A 12,485-nucleotide genomic window follows, 5' to 3' on the forward strand; every position below is an offset into this window, starting at 1 on the left:
TTTATTTCACGTTCTATTATTATTTCATATTGACAAAATTACTTCAGGTCGAAAAAAAAAAATTGTAAAAGTCCGAGAACATTGAGAAAAACCACAATTCTCTAAATGCAGGAGAGGTAGAAAAGGGCCTCGAGGACCCGGAAGTATCAGAAAAAGGCAAGGGTATAGGCGTAGGCACGGAGGTGTTGGAAGTGGACAAACAGCTCAATGATGCTGCGAGTCTAACAAAGACGCTTCGAGCAGGGGAGGGAGAAACGGACCTGCAGACTTTGAAAACAGCGGATAAAATCCATTTGTGAGAGCAGTGGCGGACAATTTGGAGAGAGACAAACAGCTCAATGGCACTGCGAGTCTTACAGATATACCTCCAACCCAGTAAGGTGGCACCGAGGGAGCTCCTTCTGACACTTGAGGAGGGTTCGTTTGATGCGGCGCTGATACAGGCGCCATGGCTCTCATCTGGATGAGAGGTTTCAAGATTCAGCGCTTGCAGAGTCGGAGGTTATTAAGCAAAGACGGAAAGGAAATACCTGTACTCGTCTATGCTATCTAACTTCAGCAGGGAACACTTAGCGGTGGGCGCAATAGAGGGGAAAAAGAACGGTCCCTTATCCTAGCATCCTGCTGCATAACGTGGAAGCCCTACCAGAGGAGTTCTAAAGGCTGGTGAATCAAGAAGGGTGCAGAGGACGGATTGGCATAGCCGCTGATGCGAATGCGCACCACAGGGATGGAGAGGGGACGATATTAATGATAGAGGTGAGTCCCTTTTTGCGAAATACTAAATATGGTCTACAGGTGGCCAACAGGCCACCGTCAAGAAATGTACTTGATATCACATTGAGCTCTGCGCAGCACATATATGAATGGAGGGTCCTTGACAGGCCATCCTTCTCAGACCATACATATATCACCTTCAGAATCCCACTTATGAAGGAAGAGAAGGGGAAAACCTTTATAACCCCTAGGACAACGAACTGGTAAAAATTTCAGAAATGTGTATCAGGAAGACTAGGGAAGCCTTAAGAGGTTACCACCGTAGAAGAGTTGGAGGAATAGAACATGTTCATATCAAAGGCGCTCACCACTGCGTACAACACAGCTTGTCCTCTGAAAAGATTCAAGGGGAAAGCAAAGCCACCATGATATAGTCTTCTTAGAGGGCAGGTAAAAGAAATTTTTAAGTTGGTAAAAGTTGCGGAAAGCGAGGAGTGCTGGGCCGAATATAGAGATCTGTTGAGGATCTATAAACATGAAATCAACAGGTCGAAGAGGGTTTCATGGAATAATTTATGAACGGACATAGAATGCTCCAGCGAAACGGCGACACTGAAAGTCTTATCCAAGGGAGATAAGATCCAGGGTCTGATAAAAACACACCTCCCATCAGGAGATGATACTGAGGTGTTATGTACCAACGGCTGCGCTCCTAATACGAAGACAACTAAATTCCTAAGTTGGTGACACATACCAAAATTTAATCGGCAATGAAAACTTTTGCCAATTTCACATCGCCGGGACCAAATGGGATACTCCCTGTTATGCTGCAGATGCTAGGTGGAACGATTTAAAAATGGCTTGGAATAATCTTTGAGGGTTGCATAAAACTCAGTTACCTACACCTGAAAGACTACAGGCATTTTAGTTCGACTTCTTTTTTGCTCAAAACCCTATAGAGATTAATAGGTGTCTAATAAAGGCAAGTGAATCGATACTGCATTGCATAGAGTGATCATGAATATAGAGAAAGCCCTGGAACACCAGGAATACGCCCTAAGTCTTTTTCGGAACATTGCCAGAGCTTTCAACAAAGTCACGACAGTTTCAACTCGATTTAAGCTCGATCTGGCCTCAGCAAATCCGACCGGCTCCATGTTAAGCTGCAGAATGATCACGTCGCAATGGGGTCTATGCGAGGCAAGAAAATCTGTAAGCAGGAAGGAACTTCACAGGGTGGGGTTTTGTCACCAATACTGTGGACGCTGGTTATCAACTAAAAGCATATATGCAGATTTCCAAGACCAAAATAATGGCGTATCAATTTTAAAAATCGGATGTCAAATAGTCAAGTTACAATAAAAGAACAAATTCGGCTGTAGTTCAAGTGATGAAATAAATTAGACACATTTTTCCCGAAACCCACAAAACATAAGCCTCAAATTCAGGGGCGGACTTTCACAATTTTTTTTTTGTATGGGACTAACCCAGTCCAATGTATGTATATACATACACGGCGTACTCATGCATAGTATGACGGTTGTTGTAATCGTGTTTTACCACTTTTTGGATCGTTATATCTCAGAAATGGTGGCTCTCAAGAAAAAAATTTGTGGACAATTTTACGATCTACAATCTTTACATATATATTTTTATGATAAAACATACCGTTTTGCTGAAATTCGCCAAAAAAAATTTTTTTTAGACTTTGATCTTGGGTACAATTTTTTCCATAGACTGGAATGGTGAGGAGTTTCGAAATTGTTTTAATAATTATATTCAAAAAATGTGTACCTATTTTCGGCGTCTTGTAACTTTCTGTATAACCGAATGTCTAGATTGACCGGACTATGGGCAAACTGCGCATTTTACCTCAGCGAAATATAAATAAAAGTATCAAAATGGGTTTCTTGTTTAAATAGAGCCAAAGTTGTGTTTGGTTGGAGAGGACCATTTTTGGACCAAAGTGGCAACTGTACTCACCACTATAATCAGAAAAATAACAAGTAAGGAAGGTTAAGTTCGGGTGTAACCGAACATTACATTCTCAGCTGAGAGCTTTGGAGACAAAATAAGGGAAAATCACCATTTAGGAAAATGAACCTAGGGTAACCCTGGAATGTGTTTTTATGACATGGGTATCAAATGGAAAGTATTAAAGAGTATTTTAAAAGGGAGTGGGCCATAGTTTTATAGGTAGACGCCATTTAGGGATATCGCCATAAAGGTGGACCAGGGGTGACTCTAGAATGCGTTTGTACGATATGGGTATCAAATGAAAGGTGATAATGATTATTTAAAAGGGAGTGGGCCTTAGTTCTATAGGTGGACGCCTTTTCGATATATCGCCATAAGGGTGAACCAGGGGTGACTCTAGAATGTGTTTGTACGATATGGGTATCAAATGAAAGGTGTTAATGAGTATTTTAAAAGCGAGTGGGCCTTAGTTCTATAGGTGGATGCCTTTTCCAGATATCGCCATAAAGGTGGACAGGGGTGACTCTAGAGTGTGTTTGTACGAAATGGGAATCAAATGAAAGGTGTTAATGAGTATTTTAAAAGCGAGTGGGCCTTAGTTCTTTAGGTGGACGCCTTTTCGAGATATCGCCATAGAGGTGGACCAGGGGTGACTGTATAATTTTTTTGTACGATATGGGTATCAAATTAAAGGTGTTAATTAGTATTTTAAAAGGGAGTGGACCTAAGTTCTATAGGTTGACGCCTTTTCGAGATATCACCATATAGGTGGACCAGGGGTGACTCTAGAATGCGTTTGTACGATATGGGTATCAAATGAATGGTGTTAATGAGTATTTTAAAATGGAGTGGGCCTTAGTTCTATAGGTGGATGCCTTTTCCAGATATCGCCATAAAGGTGGACAGGGGTGACTCTAGAGTGTGTTTGTACGAAATGGGAATCAAATGAAAGTTGTTAATGAGTATTTTAAAAGCGAGTGGGCCTTTGTTCTTTAGGTGGACGCCTTTTCGAGATATCGCCATAGAGGTGGACCAGGGGTGACTGTATAATTTTTTTATACGATATGGGTATCAAATGAAAGGTGTTAATGAGTATTTTAAAAGGGAGTGAACCTAAGTTCTATAGGTTGACGCCTTTCCGAGATATCACCATAAGGGTGGACCAGGGGTGACTCTAGAATGCGTTTGTACGACATGGGTATCAAATGAAAGGTGTTAATGATTATTTAAAAGGGAGTGGGCCTTAGTTCTATAGGTGGACGCCTTTTCGAGATATCACCATAAAGGTGGACCAGGGGTGACTCTATAATGTGTTTGTACGATATGTGTATCAAATTAAAGGTATTAATGAGGGTTTTAATATGGAGTGGCCCTTAGTTGTATATATGAAGGCGTTTTCGAGATATCGACCAAAATGTGGACCAGGGTGACCCAGAACATCATCTGTCGGGTACCCCTAACAGTATTCCTGCCAAGATTCCAAGGGCTTTTGATTTCGCCCTGCAGAACTTTTTCATTTTCTTCTACTTAATATGGTAGGTGTCACACCCATTTTACCAAGTTTTTTCTAAAGTTATATTTTCATTCAATAAATCAATCCAATTACCATGTTTCATCCCTTTTTTCGTATTTGGTATAGAATTATGGCATTTTTTTCTTTTTTCTTAATTTTCGATATCGAAAAAGTGGGCGTGGATATCATTCATTTTAAATAGCGATCTGAGATGAGTGCCCATGAACCTACATACCAAATTTCATCAAGATACCTCAAAATTTACTCAAGTTATCGTGTTAACGGACAGACGGACGGACATGGCTCAATCAAATTTTTTTTCGATACTGATGATTTTGAAACAAATCGGCGGTACGGAACTTACAAGTCTGCTGAGGAGCTTTTCATGGAGTGTATGTCAAACCACTGCTAAGTCGCGTCCCCACTTAAAGTGATTTAATGCTGCCTTTCTCAGGACTTAAATCCGGGTCCTTCAGTGTGGTAGGCGAACACGTGAATTAAAAGCACAACGGATGACTAGGTCACGTCATCCGAAGAAATAAATACGCACAATCGGTATTAGTTCACCTGACTTGTAAAAATTGCATTGAAACGTGTTTTATAGTAATTTCAGTTATAAGAAATGTTTTTACGTTGCTCTGTTGATGTTTATTTTATTCTAAAACTGGAAATATGATGTGAATAAAGAGAAAATAAAACACGCCAGATGTCAATGTTATCAAAAGTTAGAAGTTGCCTAACTTTTCGTAACTTTTTTGCGCCAAAGCATTAATTTTGTTTAATTTTCACGAAATTTGTATGCTTTAACTTTTTTGTCAAAGTTAAAGTTGTGCGTAAAGTTCTATCTAACGACTACTTAAGAACAATATTAAAGCTTCTGTTGGTCATAATTAGCATATATTTGACTTGGCTCGACTTGAAAACTTAGCCTTCTTCACATAGCACCTATGTATGTACAATCTTTTTCCTAAAATTAATTAATTAACGTATTTCCTCTGAAATAAATGACAACATGTTCAAAGAAATATCCAAATTAAGTTTAATACAAAGACGTAAAGCTATCGAGAATCCGCCAACGACGAACAGCAATAGAAATTGTCAAACTGGTGTTAATTCACCATATTACCTACTTGAAGATTAGCAAAAAACGCGGTGTTTTCGTTAAAATTTCACAAAAAAAAATATTGAAAACTTTAAAAAATAGTTAACTTTTGGTTATAACATACATATGTATGTATGTATTTCAAAATAAAATATTTCTGTCGTAATTGACGAATTTCATGCCACATTTCCCCAATTGTGAATTACCTACCCGCGATTTGATGGTTTGCTATTTCACACTATTCGTTCTGTTGGTGGTTCTGTATAGTTAAACGTTCTGTGGTTTAAAAGCATTAATGACATCCAAAAGTGCCAACGGTACTTAGAACTTACGTAGAAAATCAAAAACCAACAGACTTAAGTCTAGTAAAGTATTTCTAAGGCAAGGTGCACACGAGGTTACGCGTCATAAACGCGTATCAAGATCTGTACAGAATCGTGACAGTTCTTAAGTCAAGTCAAGTCTATGCCAAGTATGAGTAATTTTAAAATTAGAATAGAACAAAAATATCTATTCGGTAGATATATGTAACTAAATATACTAAGCAAGTAGATAACATAACTTACCCTTAAAGAAAAAGCTGAATAAATTAGAATTTCCAATAAGCTTTGATCGTCTTTCATAATAGGCAATGTGATTTCAATACTTCCTTGCACCAGAAATTGCAAAGGATATACACACATATATATAATAAAGCAAAGCAAGATGGCATTAGCAGCATAAGAGATGAAGTGTAGCAGAAATTCAACCAAATATAAAGATGAATTAATAATTTCGGCCGTTGTTGCTGTCGATACTAAACCTGTACGACGTTGGCGGTAGTTATATAGTTGTAGCAATGCCATTATCAATGCGGCCAATAAAAATATGGGCAATAGTGTCTCGATCATAAGTTTCCTTTGCGAATCCTCACCAGCTCGAGCAAATGTGATTTGCAATTTAAACGGTTGCAGTTCATGGAGTGTAACATTGGTGGTCAAGTCAAGATGACGATAACGTAGTTTTACAAGCGGCAGTCCGATCTGATTATTATTATAAATGTCATAGTGTAATTCAATATATTCCGCATATGTTATGCTGCGGTAGATTGTGAGTTTAAATTCATCTTCAAATCTTCGTTGATGTGAATGTTTATTTTGTTGTCTGTACTGTGCTTCGATTAGCTGGAAACGTTTAACCAACTGCCACTCTTCTGGCTGAGGATGCTACCAACGGGAGCAGACAAGATTATATTAAATGAAGCAAATACACCTGTACCAAAAAAATGTGGTTTGTACACTTGATCATGTACCTACGCCGATCTGATACAGGTCCGTTATCGTAAAGCGAAGAGAAACGCTTTCTTAGAACAAGGAAACCTGAGGCCGAACGGCGTGAGTTCATGGAGCTTTATACGCAGCAGGAGGGATAATGACAACTGGGTGACCGATGTATAATAGTATATATAAGCGAAGAGAGAGAGACGCTTTCTTAGAAAAAAGATACGTGATGCCAAACGGAGTGAGTGCGAGGAACTTTAAAGGCTGGCTATAAGAAATAATACCCGAAAATTCGACCATAAGAAACGGTGCATGATGGAAGGTTTCAAGAAAAATTCCTAAAGGAGCGATAATGGCGACCGGGTATCCGATATATAAAGCGTGCCATTGCTATATAGCGAGGGAAAATCCGATACCCTATTGCTGTCAACAGAATATACGTTACATCATCCGGCTATGAAGTGAAAATGTAAGTTCTGCCTTCTCTGGCTTGTATAAAGAGGTAAAAATGCGTACTTCGTGGTTAACAACTGTAAACCAAATGCCTGCAGTCATGAAAAAAGCATAGACGCATTCACGTCTTGGCAGCCGTGTCACTTTGTATGATTATAAACTCAACTTGTCTGGGAATCAGTAAGAACAAAGAAACCATTGTCAGCCTACAAATCCTTTGAAGAATCACTCTTGCCAATAAATGCTACTCAGGACTGAGTAGGCGAATAAAAACTAAAGTTCTCTTTGGTCGAACAATATTCGAGCTTTATAAGTCTCTCATCATATCTGTCATGATGTATTTGTCAATGGTCCTTTCCGTGATGCCAACGGCGTGTATCGAAGGAGGTTTAATGATAAGCTGCATTAGCTCTATAAAAATAAACAGAAAGTGCGATATACCTCCGAAGAGAATCGGCCGAACTTTTTTTCAATTTGCGTCGTGCCCCTATTAACTTTTCCTTCAAAATTAAAAAAGTAGGACGACGCTGTGGGAAAATCAAGAAAAGAAATTGATTCAGGTGTATTAGGTCCTAAGTAGGTGGTTGGGGAGTAAAATCCTCTCGCACCAAACGAAAATGATGCTTTAGAACAGACATCGGCGTTTCATACATCTTAAGATGGTGAGCAACTCACACAGATAGCATGCTCTCTTTGTTTAGTGAATGGTTCAGTCTGCAATGAGCAATTGGCGTGTAAACATCGAGTGTTGGTATCGCTAGTTGTGCAGCGAAAAATATATGCAGTATTTACGTAAATACATTTTATTAATATGAATTAATTTAACTAATTTAATACGAAAAAATGCAACAGGATCCAATAGAGAAACTGTAAATTTTATTTGAAAATAATACTAAAAATTCGGTGGATTTTCATATATGGATGGAATTCTCATATATAGTTTTGTTGCCCATTTATTTCTAGTACAATCAGGTGTCAGTCTTAAATTTGTAAATATTAATAGTAATAGTAAAAAACGTATGTATTTATTAGGAAAATTATAGGGATCTATTTGTATATGCAAGTGGAATTTAAAGTAGTAAGTAAAAGATAATAAAAAACATTTTAAGGACTACCTTTATAAAAATTGATGAAAAAGCAGGTCTTTTTGAAATTCCTATCAAGCAGCATCCTGTATCTGTAGATTTGATCCGGGCATTGAATTTGCCCAAAGGCGTTGTTCAACATAAAATATTCGCTTGCCATTGTGCGCATCAATAACTTATTATTTATTGCGTGCTTAGCCGTTGCAGTTTAACAAGAGAATGGTCAGTGAATTAATTGATTCGTGCGATCAAAGCGCTCTCACTAATACACCCACACAACATTTTTGCCGACACTTGCTTTAGAATATTGGCCTCCAAAATTGAAACTTTGGCTTGGTTTATGAGAGTAAAATCATCGTAGTGGTAGTGTTTTAGTCGTTGATTAACTAACAACACAAGTGTGATATCTTATCCGTCGAACTCACTAGCAGGATGTTCAAGAGGTATTACTTTAGCGTTTTGACGTGATAGAAAGAGACGCAGAGGAGACCACGATAGTAACTTTAAAAGTAAGGTGAGCGTGTCCCTTTGTTATTTTGACGTCTATGCTTTATATAAATTGGCCTCTCCAATCATTGCAAAGCGCGATATCCAGGTCAAAAAAGCCCAAAATATTTTTTAATTTTCCTCTTGTTAGCCAAGCTTGAAAGTTTTTTATTTTAAAATATGCATTTTCCTATTGTACTGTTCATTATCTTTACAAAATTGCTATCGTGATGAGTGGTGCAACCATTAATTTAAGTCTGAAAGTATTTCCCTTGAAAAAATGCCCAAGAAAATCTTGTACGTTTAAATTGATGCATGTAGAACGCATCTTGAACGAAATTTTGTAAAGAATGTGAGCATTGATGGGGAAAATCCATATTATAAATAAAACAATTTCAACTATGGCTTACAAGTGGAAAAAATGTCTTGAGCGTTTTCTTACGATCAAGGCAAATTCAGTACCAGTTGTTGTTATCCCAGCAGCTGATTGCTTCTTCTAGATTATTTGCCGCACAACGCCTTGGTACAACAACATGTCAGTTAATCGAAATCAATAAAAAAATTTCTTTTGACTTGAAATTCTTCTGCACGACGGATTGGGTTGAGTTCGATTTGTCACCACCTGGTATAGATTCACCTTGCTTACGAGGTGGATACCGCGCTTAAATGTTTACAAGTGAGATATATATCAGCTGTTCGTTCACACCAGAAAAAAATGCTTGTTCTAGCTCCTTTTTCGTGAAGGCTATTCGGCAGCGTTGGACTTCATAGGTAACAAATCATTGCGGAACCGTACAAGGCGGCAGCACGGTGACTTACGTGCAAACATAAATACAAATCCCATGCACTTTATTTTTGTAAATAGATGGACTAATGTCAAAATCGCACTGCGCAGGAAGGTGAAGTGTTATATCACATTAAAAAATTACAAAACAGCTACGTTCCGGCTGGCACCTGTTCCTGGTTCCGCCATCTAACAAATAATATATTGCAACGAATTATGGGGAAATCCTGGTTATTTTGCACCTTCTGCTAACGCCCGTATCGCTGAACTGTCGAATAAATAACTCCAATATTCAGTATTGCAATATGGTCCTTATTTATTTTACTTTGGGAGTAGTACAATTATACTTCGATATCAATTAGTTCACAAAAGCGTGTTTAAACCAAACTGCTTAGTCATTCCTCAGCTTGCGCTGCTTTTATACTCTCTGTTGCCTTGGCCGCATGTTTCTCCTAAGGTCTAGTAATTTCGCGAACAGTTGTATTTCATAATTGGTTACCAGCTTATACATGTATATTTGTAGTTTATGCTTTTCTACTAGCCATATGCGTGTGTATGTGTGAGTAACTACTTTAGCTAATGACTGCATGTGTGTGTGAGATATCTCTGCATTTCCTAGTACATAAGTGTCGCTGCTTGCTGTATTTTGTTGTTGCGTTTATTTACTAACAGCATAGTGATGTCAACATTCGCCACACTGCCCTTCACCTAAGTCCGATCGTCCTGATCAGGCAAATCTCCCCATCCAACCGCTGATAGCCTCTCCAAATGAACCACCCTTCTATTTCGTTGTTTCCCAATTGTTTGTATGTGGTAGATGACATCATTGATCTGCTTCACAACTTTGTACGGGCCTTCCCATCTACATTGAAATTTTGAATGAACACCTTTCCGACGGTGAGGGTTGTATGACACTACCAAATCTCCCTCCAGGAAACCTTCCAAATTGTTGTTCTTGTCGTACCTGTGTTTGATCTTACTTCTCATTATCCTGGTTCATTCCCTCACACTCTGCTGTTTAGCCAATCAAGTACCGTTTTAACGTTTCACAACAGTAGTGCGCTCTAGCTTGAAACCACCCTTGCATTCTTTCTGGGAAATTCTTTCCTTCGTTTTAGTGCGTCCATTTGGGTTTGCAAATGCCAGTGTTCTTCCCGCAGGTACATTGGGTTTTGATTTGTGTGTTCCATTCGTTCCACCAATCTTTGCCTTGTGTACTGCCTTTGATTTTTGTGGTCTTTGTCGTATCTCCTCCACCAGCACTCGATTACCCTTTCTTTGAACTGAAATTACGTGTTACATCCTTGTTCTTATATCGCATAATCCTTCTCTGCATAGCGATCCTGATGCTATGGTCAACTAAGAAGTCCACTCCCAATATGACTTCATCAACGATCTCTGCCACATCGAATTTGTGTACAACCATGACCTTCCCAATTAAGACTTAACATACCACTTCTTCCTGGACTTCGTTATACTCGCCAGTGACCGTACGCAATCTTGCTCCATGTAATGGCTTTACCCTCCTGTTGACCAAATCAGATCGGATTAAGGAACGAGATGCGCCCGTATCTACAGTCAGTACACACACTTTGCCATCCAAATTTCCTCTGACGGTAAGACTGCTCGATTTTCTTCCGATTTGCAATGACGTGCAATGTGACCTGGCTTCCCGCATTCGAAACATTTGATTACTCTGTCACTCCGCTTTTGCGATCCTTATCCCTTTATTGTGTTCACCCAGTCTGCCCTTTCTACTTCCATTTACGTGCTTTGAAAGCTGGCTTACAAAGAAGCGATACGGTCTCCTGAATCAGACCATGTGATACCGTTTCTGCGAATATAGGTTTTGGGTTTACGTATGTCGCTCGCTTCGTTTCGACATCCCGTATTCCATTAATAAAGCTCTGAATTTTTACCCTCTTTGTGTATTCCACGGGTGCGTCCGCATTTGCTAGATGGGCCAGCCTTTCGACATCCGACTCTCCTGTAAAGTCTCATTCGCTTTTTGGTAGCAGTTTTGTAACTCAAATTGGTATATCTGTTTCCTATGCTCGCTTCCGTAACGGCTCTCAATAGCAGCCATCAATGCTTCATAACTGTTCCGTTCGCACTCTGAAATAGTCTGTAAGTATTCAGCTACAGGCCCTTTCAATGCCAGTGCAGCAACTTTATCTGCAGCATTCCAGTTGTTCACTGCTTCTTCTCAAATTGAAGCTTGAATACCTGGAAAGGAAAAGACCCGTCAAAAGATGGAGTTTTTACCTTCGGATTGCTTGCTGAAACAGCTGAGCGATTTAGTTGCAGCTCCTGTATACGACCTCTTAAAGCATCTACCTCGGCCTCGATTTTTGCTGTCGGCCACTGGAACCTTCATAAAACTGTTCAAGTTGTGTAGAGATCTAAGATGATATCTGCGCTGAAATTTGTGCCGACATTTCGGATATACGTGCCTCCTGTGCTTCAATCCTGGATACTATCTGTGACGACATTTCCGGAAAACGTGCTTCTTGTCGTGTCTCCTGTGATTCCAGTTGGGATGCCATATTTGTATATATTTCTGATGACATTTCTGTTATGCGTGTTTCCTGGGTTTCCATTTTTGCCAATATCTGTGATAACAAAGCCGTTATCGCATTAGTCTCGCCGCTTCCGACTGAATTCGGACTTCTGTTCTTCTCTTCCAATTTTGCTAATGTCTCGTCCCCATCAGTATGGAAGACATACTCGTCCACATTAATTCCTTCGGACTCCATAACCTCTCGTAGCTACGCTTGAAGTTCGACTTTATTACCAGTTGTAGTCAACCCACGGCTCTCCAACTCCTTTTTCAGTTGCTGGATCTTCAATTCACTTAACTTTGCCATGTCCAAGTTGTATTCGAAATCTTGGAAATTAATTCAACAATTCCTCTTCTGACACCAATTGTAACGAATTTTGTGAAAATCCTGGTTATTTTGCACCTTCTGCTAACGTTCGTATCGCTGAACTGTCGAATAAATAACTCCAATATTCAGTATTGCAATATGGTCTTTATTTAGTCTACTTTGGGAGTAGTACAAATATACTTCGATATCGCGTACTTCACAAAAGCATGTTTAAATCAAAC

General features: G+C 39.2%; 1 protein-coding gene across 5 annotated transcripts in view; it reads right to left on the minus strand.

Annotated features, from left to right (window-relative positions):
- The window catches only part of LOC137236756 (meckelin), a 215,467-nt gene that overhangs the window by 103,355 nt on the left and 99,627 nt on the right, over nucleotides 1-12,485 (minus strand). For 4 of the 5 annotated variants that reach the window (XM_067759738.1, XM_067759736.1, XM_067759737.1 and 1 more), the window contains one exon: nucleotides 5,876-6,514. The exons of the other annotated variant lie outside the window; for it this stretch is intronic. In XM_067759738.1, coding sequence (XP_067615839.1) covers nucleotides 5,876-6,514 — 639 coding nt within the window. The remainder of the gene's footprint in view (nucleotides 1-5,875; nucleotides 6,515-12,485) is intronic. 5 annotated transcript variants of the gene reach the window in all.

The sequence above is a fragment of the Eurosta solidaginis genome, chromosome 1, assembly GCF_040869045.1.
Source record: "Eurosta solidaginis isolate ZX-2024a chromosome 1, ASM4086904v1, whole genome shotgun sequence".
NCBI lineage: Eukaryota > Metazoa > Arthropoda > Insecta > Diptera > Tephritidae > Eurosta > Eurosta solidaginis.